At 35.6% G+C, this 17,956-nt stretch overlaps 2 protein-coding genes across 4 annotated transcripts; both read left to right on the top strand.

Annotated features, from left to right (window-relative positions):
• The first annotated feature begins 1,978 nt into the window (after window positions 1–1,978).
• LOC110683392 (neutral ceramidase 2-like) lies at window positions 1,979–9,752 on the top strand. 3 transcript variants are annotated; one of them, XM_021859752.1, is made up of 11 exons: window positions 1,979–2,303; window positions 2,864–2,996; window positions 3,141–3,535; window positions 3,858–4,066; window positions 4,765–5,118; window positions 5,714–5,978; window positions 6,067–6,337; window positions 6,440–6,565; window positions 7,141–7,204; window positions 7,907–8,076; window positions 8,921–9,469. In XM_021859752.1, the coding sequence occupies exons 3-11, from the start codon at window positions 3,192–3,194 to the stop codon at window positions 9,467–9,469; spliced, it is 2,352 nt and encodes a 783-aa protein (XP_021715444.1). In that variant the 5' UTR covers window positions 1,979–2,303; window positions 2,864–2,996; window positions 3,141–3,191. The 3 variants fall into 3 exon arrangements, with proteins under 3 accessions (XP_021715444.1, XP_021715443.1, XP_021715445.1); XM_021859751.1 differs by lacking the exon at window positions 2,864–2,996 and having other exon boundaries at window positions 1,980–2,303; XM_021859753.1 differs by lacking the exons at window positions 1,979–2,303; window positions 2,864–2,996 and having other exon boundaries at window positions 3,192–3,535; window positions 8,921–9,752.
• A 476-nt stretch (window positions 9,753–10,228) lies between these two features.
• On the top strand, window positions 10,229–17,317 carry LOC110683393 (cytosolic enolase 3-like). The gene is made up of 13 exons (XM_021859754.1): window positions 10,229–10,505; window positions 10,578–10,732; window positions 12,683–12,857; window positions 13,025–13,096; window positions 13,188–13,304; window positions 13,428–13,508; window positions 14,207–14,283; window positions 14,450–14,553; window positions 14,797–14,895; window positions 15,011–15,096; window positions 15,388–15,474; window positions 16,043–16,240; window positions 16,936–17,317. The coding sequence occupies exons 1-13, from the start codon at window positions 10,401–10,403 to the stop codon at window positions 17,002–17,004; spliced, it is 1,425 nt and encodes a 474-aa protein (XP_021715446.1). The 5' UTR covers window positions 10,229–10,400; the 3' UTR covers window positions 17,005–17,317.
• The last annotated feature ends 639 nt before the right edge of the window (window positions 17,318–17,956 follow it).

Consider the following 17,956-nt stretch of genomic DNA (forward strand, 5'->3'; position numbering starts at 1 on the left):
GTCAGGCGGGGCGGGGCGGGGCGGGTATGGGGCGGGTCTGGGCGGGGCGGGTATTACATAACAACCATCCCCGCCCCATCACCCATGGCGGGTATGGATTTTAGACCCATCCCCGCCCCGCGACCCGCCAAAGCTAGACCCATCCCCGCCCCATCGGGGCGGGGATGGGGCGGGTCTCCTACTAGACCCGCCCCAGTGACATCCCTAACTACCAGGTAGGGACTCTCATGCCTAATACTTGGGGGTATATTTGTCATTCAACATATATTGGATAGTAACTTCATTAATAGTTACCACATGAGTTGACAGTAATAAAAAGTAGTTTCTCTCTCATACTTTTGGAAAAGATACCACCATTGTTTTCAATCTATCATTGCCGCTTTCCTCCATTAACACCACCACCAAAACCAAAGAAAATCACCATTATCATCATCATCATCATCATCTTCTTCATCAATTACATGATGGTTTAGATTATTGCACCGCCTTACCACCACCACTATCGGATGTCCAATAACAGTGTACAAATCAATAGTAGTAGTATACAATCAACAATAACAGTTTATTAATTAACAATAACAGTACAAACTTAACCTAAACCAAGTTATAAAACGATAACATTTAAATCAAACCCATGAAATTTCCAAAAAAAAAAACAGAATGCGTAAACCCAGATTCACATATAAATAAAATAACATTTTAATTATACTAATCAGCCAATAACAGTATACTAATAAAAATAACAGTACATTAATGAAAAATAGCTGTATAACAATTAACAATAACTGTGTAAAATCAATAATAGTTATGACTGCCAAATAATTTTCGTCGTCAATTTCAACCCCAAACATCCAAAACTTAGATGAATAATCATCCTACCTGATTTGTATATTATCTACAAAAGCTTGCAATTCCATGGAAATAGATCAGAGCTTTGCGCTTAATTTCGTTCCACAAGGAAGCTCGACTTTCCCTCGAGATTTTCGATCAATAGCCACCATATTTGGAATATCCTCCAGATCTCCGGTGAATAGCCACTGGCTATTATGCCATTTTTGAGAACTCCATCTAATCCTCTAGTGTTTTTTCATGGAGAAATGGTTTACCCAACTATTTACCCCGATTAAGGTGGATTTCCATATTTAGGTGGAAGTTCTAGCCAAATTCCCTTCTCTGAGCTACCTTCAGCTACACCACCGGCACCGATCTACTGTGTTTTTTGCGGGAACAACAACAATTAAAGGGGAGAAAGTAACTTCTCTCTCCTCCTTTTTTTTACACAACCCTTTTTCATTTTACCCCCCAATTTTATTTATTTATTTTTTTAATTTGCAAATATTATTTTTTTATTAGGGTATTGGACAGGGGGGGCCTATACCTGGTAAGAGGCAATAGTTTCTTGAATTAACAGTAGACAAATATGAAGTATGGTGTGGAATTCTCATGACATGCTTCCTTAATATGTAATCTTCTCATATCACTATTCTTAATAAGTCTAAAGAAAATAAGTCTCTTTCAAAAGAGATGAATGAACCCATTAAATTATTAGTTTTGTTTTAAAAACTTTGTAAAAGCAATGCATGTGTAATGTGAATGCACCATGTTCCTTTAGATTTAATTTAATGTGTTTAATTGAAAATATTATTATACTCAACTAATCTCTTAAATCTCACACATTTTATGTATGCGATTTCATAAACGTAGTAATCCATATTATCTTATCTAATTAATATTTTTTCTATTTTATCGGCTATTACATCATCTATTCATTTTCTATTAATTAATACAAAGTACGGAGTACTATACGACGGCTTGTTACTCAATTTTCTTTTTGTTAGATGAAACAATTAAATTAGGACAGATAGAGTTGTACGATTGAATAAACCATCACTGTATATGTGAAACAGGTAGGTCCTCCCGTGCTCAAATTAATGGCACCCACAAATGCAAAATTAAAGACATAACCTAACCTCGTCAGAGTCGTCACTTCCACACCTTGGTAGTAATTTCGGGGCATAATCGCACGATGCTTTATACTTGACTCTTGACTCTGGATTAAGTTGAGTAAAGCAACAGCATAGTATAAAACTACAACGCCAAAACTGACGAAGCTTCGCTCATTTCTATGGCGTGTGAAACACTGGGTCCCACACTTCCTCCATTAAAATAACCTTCCAAGTTACTTACCCTTTTCTAAGTCTGCTTCACACTCACATTTTATCTCTCCTCTTCTCATCAAATCACCGAAAATCCTCCCAATTTCTATTCATCGGTGCAATTGGCGCGAAATTTCAACTAGTTAGGTGATTATTCTCATTGAAATTTTGCATTTTTGTTGCTTTAATTTTGATTATTGAGTAATTTTGGATTATGGTTGTATAATCTGCGATTAACTATAGAATTTGACTAGGTCAGCTTATAATTGTCCGTCGCTTGTTTTTTTAAATTAGTTAATTGTTTGCGGTAGGATGCTAATTGTTTTTGTTGGTGAGGAATATCTGGTTCGTTTAATGTGAAGTATTAGTATTATACTTGCAATTAATTCAAATTATGCTGTAAATTTCAATATTATGCTTGTTTTAGTTGAATTCTTGCCGCAAAAACTGGAGCATTACTTGCTAACCTACTTTGTAGGCCACGATTATGTGGGAGAAGGCATTATGTTGAGTGTGGATTGCTTGTTTCGCCTTGATTTGAACTTGTTCGTTGTCGTCTTTTAATTAGGATGATTCTTAATAAGCTATCGACTGAGTAAAAGATGGAGTGGAATTCTAGAGTGAGATGCCCATCTAATTGATTGTAGTGAGTAGGATTAAAAACACTCAAACTCCAATTAATGATAGTAATTTGCTTTATGTTGTAGAAATAAGTCATTCTTCATAAGGAATTTTCGCTTTGGAGGTGGTGGTTTTAAAGGTGGGAAGATAAGAAAAAGAGAAACAACTTTGCCTACATTATGCTAACAAATTACCGATTGACATTCGTACCCTCGAAATGTACGTGTTAAATTAGTTGAATTTTTACATCTATAGTTAAAAAGAATTGACTGTGATGTGCAATTGTTTTGCTAATCGTGATCTATGATACTTTGTGAATATTATTGATGCTAACACCACTGTATGTTTTCTTTTGTTATGAAGGCATATGAAGAGGTTTGAATAGATTCTGATTTTCCTATATTCGGATCTGCAATGAAGCTGCTTTGTTCCTCATGTTTCCTAATACGGGGAAATTTTGGAGTCATGCGGCTTTCTCTTTTACTTATACTGCTATTATTGGCCGGAAAAGGAGCATTCTCAACTTCCAATTATCTAGTTGGGCTTGGGAGCTATGACATCACAGGACCGGCAGCTGATGTAAATATGATGGGATATGCAGATACAGCACAAATTGCATCTGGGGTTCATTTTAGGTTGCGTGCTCGCACATTTATTGTGGCAGAACCTCAAGGAAATCGTGTAGCTTTTGTGAATCTAGATGCTTGTATGGCCTCACAACTTGTGACTATCAAAGTTCTTGAGAGGTTGAAAGCAAGGTAACATCTTTCTTTCTACTTGGATCATAATTATGTTGAATATACATATACTCTGACCCTATAAAGTGCATGTGTTCACGAAATGTGAAAAACTCGAACTGGGTTTTTTTAAAGTATAGCGAGTTTTAGGAGGTAGGAGGTAGGAGGCAGGAGCTGAGAATTAATTGAACTCAAAAATTACTGAACACCTCAGAAATGAGTAAAATACCTTCAGTATACTTATTTAGGGTGATTTATTTTCTTAAGGTTTGCTATTGTATTGTCATGTATCATGTTTGGAGAATACTATTTTATTATTATCATTAAAGATCTTTGTTTGCAGGTATGGGAATCTGTACACTGAAAAGAATGTTGCTATCAGTGGAATTCATACACATGCTGGTCCCGGGGGTTATCTGCAGTATGTTGTATACATTGTCACTTCTCTTGGATTTGTGCGCCAGTCCTTTGATGCTCTTGTTGATGGCATTGAGCAGAGTTTTATACTAGCTCACGGAAATCTGAGACCTGGTCCGATCTTTGTGAACAAAGGTGCATTAAACTTTTCCTTTGCATTATTCTCCAACCCTTATTGTCATATAGGAACAAGATCTAGATATTGCATAGTGCTTGGTGATCGAGTTTAGTCTATGCTCATCTTCAATATACATGATTTCATTTTGCATCTATCTTTAACTAAAAACCTGTGTCTTCTGATGTTTTGGTATTTATTATTTATTTAGTTAAAGAAAGCTTTTTCAATGGAAAAAAAATAAATAAATTGCATAAGCTATTTGTTGCTCACTTGCTCCTTTTTCCCTTTCTTACTCATTATTTACTTGACCTAGCTAATCAGTGTTTTTTTACTTGGTGAAAAGGCATAAGTTACTTAACTTCTTTACTTTATAGGTTTCTGCGCTTTTCATCTATTTTGCATATTTCCTCCACTTCCATTGAATAGTCTTGATGAATCTGCATACTTGGATCAGGGACTGGCTAATTATTGAGCTTCAAACCTGGTGAAAGAACAATTTGTGTATATGTTGCTGATTATGGTGTAGCAATTATGATATAATTCAAACCTCTTGATATAATGATGTTCCTGCCTGATCTTTTTATAATATACTCTTATGCCTAATAATCCTAATATATTACTTTTGTTTGCATTTTTTTTGGAGAGGGGGGGGGGATTGAATGGTTATATTGACTCTTTTTATGTTTATATATTTTCACCCCTGTCCCTTGCACAGGAGAGATTCTTGATGCTGGTGTCAATCGCAGTCCTAGTGCTTATTTAAATAATCCTTCTGAGGAGCGAAGCAAGTACAAGTATGATGTTGATAAGGAGATGACCCTTCTGAAGTTTGTAGATGCTGAATGGGGTCCAGTTGGCAGTTTTAACTGGTTTGCGACTCATGGGACGTCCATGAGTCGTACAAATCTGTTGATAAGTGGGGATAACAAAGGTGCTGCTGCACGATTTATGGAAGACTGGCATGATGGGAAGGATAGCGGGAATATATATTCTGACGAATCTCACACAGGATCTACAGAAAGAATCCCCAGGCGAATTTCCAATATTATTCCTGAATACAACGTTAAGCGTAAGCATCAAACATTAATTTAAGAGTATATTTAGGATGAAATTTGCTATAGTGTTCCAGTGGTCTTACTGCAGCTCCACAAGACCATTGGCGTGTTTAATTTGAAGCCTTCATGCTAGTTTGCTGAAACTAGTAGACCTTTTGTTAGAGTATATGATGAAATATATTCTAGTAGAGTCAAGTGATAGTTATTCAATGGCTATATTAATTTTATTAAATTAAGATAGTTGTACATTTTTTGCTCCAATGCTGTATAGCTAGAGAAGAGCTTGGCTGGAGGTATTGAATCAATGATTATGACATATGGTATGTTATGAATTTGAGTTTCGGCTAGATTTGGCATTACAGCTAGAAGCTGTACTGACACGGGAAAAAGGCCCTATTAATCCTTTGAAAGTGCATGTAGTGGTCAATCTACTTATTTAAGATTCAAATGCACATGTTTAGTGTGTGTGTGAGTGTGAGTGTGTGTGTGTGTACACTCACACCCTCATTGTGATTGCTGATGATGAGTTTGTCCTGTGCTCCTGTACACATTCTAGTAATGGTCCCAGAGGCTTTAGTTTTGAGATCTCTTCAATGTTTCTTTATGCAGATCGTGAACTATTGGATCTCGCTGCTTCTTTTCAGGCTTCTTCTAAAAGAGAAGTAACCAAGTTTTCGAGCATTTCTAGCCGTGTGAGAAGTGCTCTCCGACAGAGTGATAAACCTAAATTTGTCGCTGCATTTTGTCAGTCAAACTGTGGTGATGTTAGCCCCAATGTTCTTGGTGCATATTGCATTGACACGGGCCTTCCCTGTGACTTCAATCATAGTACATGTGGTGGGAAGAATGAACTATGCTATGGTCGTGGACCAGGGTATGCAACTCTCTCAAATTATTTTCACTGATATGCCTACTAAAATTTCAGTGGCCATGCAAAATTAACTGTTATCTTTTCCTCACAGTTACCCTGATGAATTTGAGAGCACGCGTATAATTGGGGAGAGGCAGTTTAAGAAAGCTGCTGATCTTTTCAAAACAGCATCTGAACAGATAAAAGGGAAAATTGATTTTCGACATACTTACCTGGACTTCTCTAAACTTGAGGTTACGATCCCTAAAGAAGGAGGTGGCAGTGAGGTAGTCAAAACATGTCCGGCTGCAATGGGATTTGCCTTCGCTGCAGGTACTACAGATGGACCGGGAGCTTTTGATTTTAAGCAGGGAGACGACAAGGTAATTGAAACGACTAAATTATGTCCCCTTTTTGTAAATTTGTTCACATATTTAGTGTTTGCATGATCAGTAAATCACTATTCTTGTGGTGCATAATGTCAGGGAAACCCCTTTTGGAGATTAGTGCGTAACTTACTGAAAACACCGGGAAAAGAGCAGGTTGACTGCCAACAACCAAAACCAATTCTACTTGATACTGGTGAAATGAAGCTTCCATATGATTGGGCGGTAAGTATCTTCATATAAGTAATATGGCTACACAAAGCTATAGTATATTGTTTTGATATATGAGTAAAGTGCTTGCACAGTTTGACAGGACCTGTTATTAGTATTACAGTCAACTCTTGTTGGAAAATACAGGCTAATACCTGCTAGTCTGCTACTTGATTGGGATCGCTGATTTACTGGAAGATTGCGTTGTAGTGCTGTTCTATGTAGGTATAGGGGATGATCTATTAAAAGATGGTGGAAGTAGGCCTTCTCTAAAGTATCAAAGCCAAAATGCTATAATTTTGTGACATTATTAAGATTTGGATTTTGTGCAAGAATTTGAAAAAGAGATTAACAACAAGGTTAAGAATGCAACCAGCTTGTGTGAAAAATTAGTATTTCCCAAGTGGGAGTGGCCAAGTCTGGCTTACTAATTTTAGAATCTTTCATAAGTATAAAAACAGAACACAACCTCGGAACTGTGTTGTTCTCGATGGTTCCTTCATTCCTTGTGTGGTTCTGTTAGTTAATATTTATTGATGACCATTTAATTATGATTCTTTTTTATCTTACACAATGTGGTTCCTCTGCAGCCTGCAATACTTCCAATCCAGATCTTGCGAATTGGGCAATTCGTTATCCTTAGTGTACCTTCAGGTAGTCTTTTATCTACTTCATTAACATTTTATCGAGCTGTTTGGTTTCTAATTTATTTGTTGGCAGTTTGTAATTTTGTGTGTATTTGACTATCTTCTAGTAATCTTGCATCTTGTTTGTTACATTTCGACCATTAAGGTGTTGCCTCCCCAATTTGTTAAAATTATAGTTCTTTGTTCCAAGTATTGATGAGGGATGCAGGATCATTAGACTGCTAATAATATAAAGTGTGTAGGCTGTAGTTTTCCTAATAGATCAGCTGATCATTTTTTTTTGGTATCGCTAGAATTCACTTCTATAATGGTCTTATAAATGCATGGTCTGCTTTGGCTTGTCAATCACCAATGTTTCAAAAGCAGAACCCTGCTAATTTAAGGAATGTTCTTTGAATGAGCCGTAGAAAATTAATTAGGTTTTGTCATATGCTGTTCAGAAATTAGTTCAGTTAATCCTCTTAAGGTGTGGCAAAGGTTTGAGCTTTTTTAATTTTACATTGTATTTTTAGGGGAGAATATGTCATATGTGTTTAGAATTTGGGTTGTCATATTAGCATCATATTGGCAAACCTGTAACTTCAAGATTTTCATGTATTCTTTCCTGTGAATTTACAATTTCAGAAAGTTAAAAGTTTCATATGATGTATGACATAGAAGTAGATTTTTCCTTTTATTTTGGCTGATTTTGCTTTTATTCTGTCATCAGAGTTCACAACAATGGCTGGTAGGCGTCTTCGTGATGCTGTGAAGACAGTTCTTACTAGTGAATCTAGTGGAGAATTCAATGGCGGCCTTCATGTTGTTATAGCAGGATTGACAAATACTTACTCACAGTATGTAACCACCTACGAGGAGTACCAGGTCCAAAGATATGAGGTCAGTTTTCCATTTCCAGATTATTAAGATATTGCTTTATTTTCCTAACGTAACCATTGCTTCCAGCGAGTCAGTTTTATTCAAGGTTAACTTCATAGTAATATATTGTTAGACGTATATGGTATCTGGTGGGCCCATATTATTGTTGATGTCCGCTAAAACCAACTCCATTTCTATTTGCATTGTGTGCATTTACACTATCAAGCTACTGAACTTATATGGTTTCTCACAAGCCATTGACTTGAAGAACACTTGTACAGCATATTTCAGGCTTTCGGCAGTTTATTCTCAGTTTGCAGCTATTATATAATCTATGCATTTCTTCTCCCGATCCCGACTTCATAGTTTTAAGGCATTCGTTTGATGTTTTGAGATAGATTTATATCAATAAGAACCACAAATTCTACTTCCTTGTAGGTTTCGTGCTATTATAAGTATAGCAGACTCACTTCTTACCACTGGTAGGCATGGCAAAGATAACCTGACCTGTACTTGAAATTGAACCGACCCAATAAATTAAACCCAAAAATAACCCGACAAGAACCTTATCGAAAGACTCTGCACCCCGAATTTGATCTGGCTATAATGTCCCAACTCCACGTTATGATTGTCAGCTCAATTAGCCAGTGTTGGTAATTTTTGGTTCTTGCTGAGGAACTTTCTGTACCAAATAATACAGAAGTTGCCACTGATATTGTTCGTGAACTAAAAAACTTTGTATCTGGTTTAACATATAGCCCTCTAGGTCCTGGAAGTCTGTAACACCCCCCCCCCCCAAAAAAAAAAAAAAAAAGTTAAAAGAGAATGCAGAAAGCTGACCGTTGACTGACATTATGGTTTACAGGGTGCTTCTACGTTATATGGGCCCCACACACATAGTGCCTTCATTCAAGAATTCAAGAAACTTGCTACAGCCCTCGTCCATGGCCAAAGGGTTGAATCGGGCCCCCAGCCACCAGATCTCCTGGACAAGCAAGTGGGCTTTCTTACTCCGGTTGTTCTGGACACGCCTCCCCTTGGTTCAAACTTTGGAGATTGCAGCACGGATGTTCCCCGAAATGCAACCTTTAAGAGAGGTGATATGGTGAGCGTTGTCTTCTGGTCAGCCTGTCCAAGAAATGATCTCATGACCGAAGGAACATTTGCTTTGGTGGAGATGCTTCTAAAGAAGGACAGTTGGGAACCAGTTTACGATGATGATGATTTCTGTCTCCGCTTCAAGTGGTCAAGGCCTGCCAAACTCAGCACACGTAGTCAGGCAACAATAGAATGGAGGATCCCACCGAAAGCACTGCCAGGTGTGTATAGAATACGGCATTTTGGTGCTTCAAAGGGACTTTTTGGGTCAGTCCACCACTTTGAAGGTGCATCCAGTGCATTTGTCGTAGTATGAGATACTAGGTTTTGTACATGGCATGTACGTTTCACGAAACCACAAGTATTATTTCAGCATGACCCATGCTCACTAAAGTATTGATCTATTTAGTGCAGTGCTATTGTCAAGAAAAAAGATGCCTCCAGTTAATGTTGAGGGCGATTGTGAACATGTAATTATCAACATAAGTTTATAATCGTTTAGAAATATGACTCGACTTTCTGTATTATTCATCAAAATCGTTGCTGATAATGAATATCAAAGGTCCTTAGCCCGTAGAGAATACCTACGCCTTACTTAACCTTGTCAGTTTTCATATTTGTTTTTTGGTTGGTTGGTATTAGGCATTTATACCTCAGTTTTGTCAATATGAAATGAGTCTTTCGAAAGGACTGAAACTATACTGCCAGATAAAATCAGTAATTTTAACATCATGTTGAAAGGACAAGGAAGACTAATCACTATATGACCCCATTTAATTTACCTTATTTTTACTTAATTGAAATTATTTTTACTGAGTTGATATTAATTATACTTAAATGAAATAGTTGAAATGAAATTGTTTTTATTGATTTTCTATTAGTTAGTGAATTTTATTGATGACTAAAATGGGAATAATATACAAGAAAGCCCAATTAAGCAAAAAAAAAAACCCGAGCCTATACCCTATTTCAAATCAATCCACCAGTCCACTGCCTAACAATAACATGACATCATCAAACAGCTTCAAAATGTAAAATTAGAAAAAACAAAAAAAAAAAAAAAAAAAATCTGACAAACTGAATTTAAACTTAAAAAAAAAAAAAAAAAAAAAAAACCCAGTCTCACTTCATTCCCAGAAATTCAAAGATTCTCGATAATTCTCTCTTTCTTCAGTTGTTCGTGTTGAAGATCATCCATCTCCAGGTCGAAATTAAACATCAAAATCAGCTAGAAATTAATAGGAAAAATGTCAGTTCAAGAGTATTTGGACAAGCATTTGCTGTCTCGGAAGATTGAAGATGCCGTCAATGCCGCTGTTAGGGCTAAAACCAATGATCCAGTCCTATTTATCGTAAGTTCTTCCGTTTAATTATTGTTTTTCATCTTAATTTCTGGTTATTAATTTTGATTTTTGAATAATTAGGCAAATCATATGTTGAAATCGGTGCAATCAGTAATTACGAAGGTGAAGGCGAGGCAGATCCTTGATAGCAGAGGAATTCCTGCTGTTGAAGTTGAATTATCTACGAATAAAGGCACTTTTCGTGCTTCTTCTCCTAGCGGTCCTTCTTCTGGAATGTACGTCTCTTTCTCTTCCCTCTTTTTCCATTTTAGGTTTTTTTTTTTTGGGAGAATTCGGCGATCATATTTTTATATAAATTAGGTTTTAATGCTTCATGTTATTCAGCTGGTGTGTGTGTTTGCTGAAGAAATACAATGTAATTGCTGAAGGAATTGTTTCTAATTTGATTTAGGTAGATTATGGATTTTCGCGGCTTAGTGTGGTTTACCGTGTAGGAAGGCAATGTAATTGCTAAGGACTGTAGGAAGTTCCTGACTTATTTCAATTTCATTGGATAATTATGTTATATAAGGAGCAATCATATGGAGAATTATATGTAGTTATATACCAAGTTTATGATATGCTGGCTGTAGTTTATTCTGATAATTGGCTCTAGGTTGACAACCATCTTGATATTCGAGTGGATAGAGAAGAAATCATAGTTGTTTGTTGTCCACACGAAGAAGCTTAATTTTAGTATTTCTCTATCAGATTGTACAGGAAGGTTTGTTATTATTTTTCGTATGATTATAAAACTTCTTTTAACACCAAGAATGAAGTTACCACAATAAAGGACCTTAGTTGGATAAGCAAACTGTATTTATCATGCTTTACATTGTATACATTTACTTCTGGGATATCTCCGTTGAAATGGCATTGTAGTATCTTACTATCTTAGGAAAGCAAGATAACCTACTTTGTCCTGCAGAGACTCATAATTTGAGGTCCTATCTCTAAAAATAGTATCATTTCTTTCGAGTTACCAGGGAGAATTTGCGTATCAGGCTCCAAACCAGCACGCTGGATTCCTATCTCTCCAACAATCTATTCCAAATGAAAGAACCAAATTCATAGTGCTGAGATAGATGATTTTGTGTCTCACACCACTTTTTAGGCAAAAATGTACATGTTAATTTTTATGTTGCCTCTTTTGCAATATATCATTAATTTTAGCCTATTCAAACTAGTTGTCTGCATAAAAGTTTTAATCTTCTTCAAGACCTTAAATTTATTGAAAAAATTAGAAAGAGGGTAACGAATGTGGAGACCTTTGATAGTTGATTTAAAAAGAGCTGCTAGTGAAGATCCATGAAGTATTTCCTAATTTTGCTCTAGAAATTTGTCAAAAGCCTTTCTTTTTTGTGTTAGATTTTGTAATGGACCTATTTAGGGGAGGGCGTTACAGGTAGTTTAGTATTGCTGGTATGCAGTACATACAACTGATACAAGGGAAATTTTGCAAGGAACCAAGAGATGCCACATGCCCACATGGCACAAACATGACAAACCACCTAGAATCATCTTAGGAATATTAAATAAATAGGGAGAGAGAAGGAAGAGAAGGATAGGCAGAATTTTGTATTGGAAAACCTTGAGAGTTATGGCCTCAAGCCATTTTTTGAGAGTGATAGCCTCAAGCTATTAGCCCTATCGTTTTGTTACCATTCCAACATTATCAATGAATATTAAAGCTTCCATCTTTATTAATTCATCATATTTAATCAATTTACAAAAAAATCAGATTATATAGTTCACTCAAAGAATCAAACTTTTCCTCTCGATCTTCCTGTTATTTGCGTGAGTTAAGTTAGCAGATTATCTAGTCTATTACTGTAAAAAAGCATAAATAACTTTTTTGTAATGTCATGGTTAATGTTTGTCAGTTTGTAGCCATTCTTATGGTTATTTAATTTAGGTAAGTTATAATGTAGCTACTATATTTGTTTTCTATGATTTTTATATAAATGACTGCTTACAGCCTTGCATACCAGTTATGTCGTGTGCATACTGTTTTACCAACTTGTTATTTCCTGTTGTAAGTTGTTTGTCAACAAATAGGCTTCTATTTATATGTGCAGTTTAATTTTTTCACTCTTGCACTTGTACTGTGAAAATTATGTTTTTGTATTCCACTTGCGATGCTAATACAGTGTTGTTCACAATTTAGTGGTATTGTTTTTGGGTAGGTATGAAGCCACTGAATTGCGTGATGGAGACAAAGGGATCTATTTGGGTAACGGTGTTACTAAAGCTGTGAAAAATATAAACGAGAAAATATCTGAAGCATTGATTGGCATGGACCCTACTCTTCAATCCCAAATTGATCAAGTCATGCTTGACTTAGACAAGACAGAGAAGAAGGTAATTATCACATAGTGTGAGAATTTGTTCCCACTCCCACAGCCAGTCAGGCAGTCATATGTATGAAACAAATTGTCGCTTTCTTGCTTGTGGAAGATGGAGACTTTTAGTGCTCTGGCTTCTAAATGGTTTGAGTCCTATGTTCCTTAATACATCTGATGTTGCAGGGAGAACTAGGTGCAAATGCTATATTAGCAGTTTCAATTGCTGCTTGCAAAGCTGGAGCTGCTGAAAAAGAGGTATGATTTACATTGACATTTGACGATAGTTATCCCATTGTATTATTATGTTTTATATATCACCATCTTTTGACTAATATATTTGTTCCAGGTACCTCTTTACAAACATATAGCTGATATTTCTGGTGGGACGAATACATTGCTTCCTGTTCCATCCTTCACAGTTCTCAGTGGTGGTAAACATGCTGGAAACAATTTGGCTATTCAGGTATTGTGAACTTGTGTAGATAATACAACTTGCTTGACATGCAATCGCAGATATTAACTCATAGAAAGCTCAAGTTCCATTCTGTTTTTCACTGAGGTTTTATACTTGAATTGTGATTTACAGGAAATTATGGTTTTGCCTGTTGGTGCAAAGACATTTGAGGAGGCAGTGCAGATGGGATCTGAAACGTATCATCACCTAAAGGTATTTTACTTCATCAAAGTAGTGGTCATAGTTTAAGCAGGAATATTTTCCTTCTGCACGTAGAACACCGTGTTCTTTGATATTCGTGACCATTCCACAATCTAATTTTATGTGCTACACAAAAGTAAGAACACAGTATTACTTCTACTATGAAAACAACGACAAAATTAAACATTTTCCAGCACTAAATGAATATGTCTTCTCCCTTGGAGTACTTAAAGAGAGAAGATGTTTCCCAAGAGCACAATAGTGTAAAAAGAAAGTAATGAGCTTTTTTACTTGGACTTAGAACTACAAAACTTATAAGTCTCAAACACTGGCATTTCATGAAACTTTTGCATGATTTTAGTCCAAATTAAGTGTATGTGAAGTGTCATACCCACGTGCCTGTTGAGTATCCGACATGGTCACGCAGATACTTACGGTAGAATGAAGAGTTGGAACGGCATAGGTGATGTAAATTTGAATTCTGTTGCATTATATTTGGCTTCTTTCATCTCAACTATTAGAATCAAAATCCCAATGACTCTACCTATCGCATTTTAATTACTTTGTATGTGATAGCTCATTGTCTTCCAGCCAGTACTTTCAGCCTCATGTAATTCTCACTAGCAAACAAGTTTGTCTCAAACACTCTTATCTTAAAGTGTGTTTGCTTGCAATTTAATGATTTGATTTTTTGTTAATGGAAAGGGCAGGCTGTTATTACAGAAAAGTTTGGTGTGCATGGATGCAATGTAGGAGAAGATGGTGGGTTGGCTCCTAACATTTCAAGGCAAGCCTATTTTACTGGGGGGATTCTCTTGTTCTATAATAAAATCAATGAGTATACATAAATCATATTAAAATTAATACCATGAGTTCACAATCTTATTATGTCATGGTGTTTAGCTTGTGCATTTTGTTCTATGCAGCTCTGATTTTTTATCTGTCTTTTGCAGTGTAAAAGAAGCCCTGGATTTAGTCATGGAGGCTATTGGTAGAACTGGACATAATGAAAAAATAAAGATTGCCATTGATGTAGCTGCTACTGAATTTTGCATAGGTAATGCTCTTAAGTGCAAAAATCAAGCTTATAAGAGGATCCTGCTCTGAAATCTTGATAATTTTTCTAGTAAAATGAAATGTGCTGTTATTGGAAGTTTCTCTTGTTTAGGGCCTCAGGAGTGTTTATTTTCAAGGTTTAGAATTCTTTACTTTGTGTAATTATCTATGCTGTTTGAGAGGCTTGATTCTTCCTTGTATGATGTATCTAACATTTAGTTTTCCTTATTCACTTGATTTACAGGAACGAAATATGATTTAGACTTCAAGACACCAAATAAGTCAGGGCTAAATTTTAAGTCAGGAGAGGATATGATTGAATTGTATAAACAACTTTGTTCTGGTATGGTTGTGTCTTGTTCCTTTCTTGTTTTACTTTCATCCTTTTATATCCCTACCATTTGAAATTCCTTGTGGAGTCTTCTTTTTCAGTGTTATTCTTCTTTTGCATCTTGCAGATTACCCAATTGTCTCAGTGGAGGATCCATTCGACAAAGAGGATTGGGAACTCACAAAGCATTTCTCTACTCTTCAAGCTTGCCAGGTTTGTTTTGTATTTCCTTTGTCAATTAAAATACCTTCATAAATACACATGATAAACAATTCATTGTTGCATTAGTGTAGAAGAAATTTAATTCTATAATTGGCAACTGAAAATTTTTCCTTACTGAGATGACCTATTGTCTGGAACACATTTGAAAATTTTGGTCAAAAAATATTCTTTATCTTCAGTGGATAGTGAATAAGCAATGCCTGCTGCTGATGGTTTAGGCTGTGTTACAAAAGGCTTTTTATTTAATTAAATGCTTGAAATCGTTGGGTGTGTTTTGTGCAGGTTGTCGGTGATGGTCTATTGATGTCAAATCCAAAACGTATTGAGAAAGCCATTCAGGAGTCCACATGCAATGCTCTTCTGCTTAAGGTAAAATTAAGTGATTAGCCGCAAACTGTTTTTTATGACTTATAATTTTGTTAGTCAGGCTTCAAATTTCCTCCATTAGGCTCCAATGGGAGAACCTTTTCTTCCCTTTTGGAATGGGACAGCTGTGATATCCACCTTAGTGTTCTCTTCTTTCTGGATCTATCTAGTTTTCTTTCTGAAATATATAGTATGAAAAAATGTTGCCCCTAAGATGAATCCCTTTGCACTTGGTATTGAAATTTGCATCAGTGAATTTCATTTTTCAAATTCTTGGTCTCACCATTATTTGATTTTGCTGCTGGAGTAAAAACAAAAGGCAATTTCCTGACAGGAAGGATGATTTTATTGGATTTACTGAAATATTTCCCTTCTTACCAATAGCCTGACAACCCAAACATGTCTGCATATGAAACTGTGGATGATTAATCATCCAGCTCAGCTAGTTACTGCTGTACAAAAATAATTTTGCTTTGACTATTCAAAAGCAAGAGAAACCTGTGTCTTTATTTGTTTGTATCTGTATTTGTCTTGTAAATCATCGGAACTTATAACAGAGTGACATTTTCAGATAAATCAGATTGGGACAGTCACAGAAGCCATTGAGGCTGTCAAAATGGCTAAAGATGCTCACTGGGGAGTTATAGTAGCTCACAGGAGTGGTGAAACTGAAGAAACTTTCATTGCCGATCTATCTGTTGGCCTTGCTACTGGTCAGATCAAAGCTGGGGCACCTTGCAGAGGGGAGCGCCTATGCAAGTACAATCAGGTTTGTCTTAGTTCCCGTTGCTTCTTAAACATAACTTCTAAGATCTGTATTTGTTTATAATGAAACTGCTCTTGCTACACAATCAATTGGTTCGGCTGAGTTTCAAAACTATGCAGAATCAATTACATTATACTAAAGACGAAACTTAGAGAACACTTGGCAAAATATTATAAAAAAGTTTTCCCTCCAAAACCACTTAAAAAAAAAAACCTATTGTAATTAAATTATGACTCTTAGTTTGTATAAAATTTAAAATAAATGTCCTTAAATGTCAAATTGCCCATTGTAACTATAACATGTTTAATTAATTTCTTTCACAATATTTCATACTTTTTACTACTAAGTCTATTTATAATATTTATATCCATTATTTTTGGTAAAATTTATTGTCATTAGATTATTTAACAACCGTGCATTGCACGGGGTTTAATCTAGTGATGATACTAAAGGCCATTTTCTGTCCCCCACCCCCACCCCTTCTTCCCCCAGGAACGGTGTAGGCTTGTAGCTAATTGTAATATGAATTCATATTTGTTTAATTTCTCTCTTTTCCCAAATAATTTGGGCGTAAATGACTAAATGGTGGTCATGTTACTTGTGTAGTATTAGTGTATTACTGGGAAGCATTATGCTGAAATGCCAGATTGCTTTTTTTACTATTAATCTAAAAGTTTAAAGTTCAAATTTCCTTGCAGTTGCTCCGGATTGAAGAAGAACTTGGCGACCAAGCCAACTTTGCTGGTGAAGGATGGAGGGTTTCTTGACCACCATACTTGATCCTTTGTTGTGTGTCAAAATTTTGGTTTTATAAGCATATAGGGGGCCTGCATTTTTTTTGTCAGAGTTGTTTTGCATACTTTTTTTTTTTCCCTTTCGAGGGGGTAGGAGGTAGCAAGATGATCAAATCTTTGTGTGCCACATGAAATGATCTATAATTGAGAGATGCAATTTTACCTTATGTAATACAATTTTACAACATTGTAAATTACTTTGACTTTCATCATGTTGTTGATGTGAAACATTTGCTACCCTTAATTTCAGAAATCCAGTCTTACCTTGACTTGTGTATGTAAATTAGATCTTCTGGCTGCCTTTTTTTTTATTATTATTTTTTTCTTTTCAGGTATTGTTTTCTCCGAAAGCTATTGCATCAAGTCATCGACATACCATAATTTCACGACGAAGCACATCATATAATATCATTATCATCAAAATAAAGTACTCAGAGTTTAAGAGTATTTCTTAATGAAAGTCTTTTGAAGTCTTGGCCACTTTGCAGAGTCTTTCAGCTTCATAGTGTTCTTTGTTTAACAAGTATAGAAATAAATTATTATAGATTAATCAGTTTGACTCTTTGCTATGCAGCAAAGGTGTATATTTTTCTCCTCTTTATTGTATTGCCAAATATAAGTTGGCCCATTGTTTATAAAGATCAAACTTGCCAAATTTAAAATGTCCAAAAATTATACTGGTCAATATTTCTAGATATTTTTTCCTACTTCAACGCCAAAAATCCATACGTAATATGAAATGATTAAGGTATAGTTTTTAAAATGTTTCGAAGAATTTCACTCGTTCACGTTTTTTTTTTAAAAAAAAAAATTTAATTAAAAATAAAAAATTAACATGTGATTATGGTCTGTTCAACACATACATACCTGATACTTTGCATTACGTCTTTTTATACTCAAGCACACATGTCTCATACTTCCATAT

The sequence above is a fragment of the Chenopodium quinoa genome, unplaced genomic scaffold (genome assembly GCF_001683475.1).
Source record: "Chenopodium quinoa cultivar QQ74 unplaced genomic scaffold, ASM168347v1, whole genome shotgun sequence".
Classification (NCBI taxonomy): domain Eukaryota; kingdom Viridiplantae; phylum Streptophyta; class Magnoliopsida; order Caryophyllales; family Amaranthaceae; genus Chenopodium; species Chenopodium quinoa.

What these genes read in the sequence shown, in the direction of transcription:
- LOC110683392 (XM_021859752.1), top strand. Translation starts at nt 3,192, where the DNA reads ATGAAGCTGCTTTGTTCCTCATGTTTCCTAATACGGGGAAATTTTGGA. An exon ending in TCCTGAATACAACGTTAAGC is followed by an intron (nt 5,119 to 5,713) that starts GTAAGCATCAAA and finishes TTCTTTATGCAG; the next exon opens with ATCGTGAACTATTGGATCTC. An exon ending in TTAAGCAGGGAGACGACAAG is followed by an intron (nt 6,338 to 6,439) that starts GTAATTGAAACG and finishes GCATAATGTCAG; the next exon opens with GGAAACCCCTTTTGGAGATT.
- LOC110683393 (XM_021859754.1), top strand. Translation starts at nt 10,401, where the DNA reads ATGTCAGTTCAAGAGTATTTGGACAAGCATTTGCTGTCTCGGAAGATT. An exon ending in AAACGTATCATCACCTAAAG is followed by an intron (nt 13,509 to 14,206) that starts GTATTTTACTTC and finishes TGGAAAGGGCAG; the next exon opens with GCTGTTATTACAGAAAAGTT. An exon ending in TGCTACTGAATTTTGCATAG is followed by an intron (nt 14,554 to 14,796) that starts GTAATGCTCTTA and finishes CTTGATTTACAG; the next exon opens with GAACGAAATATGATTTAGAC.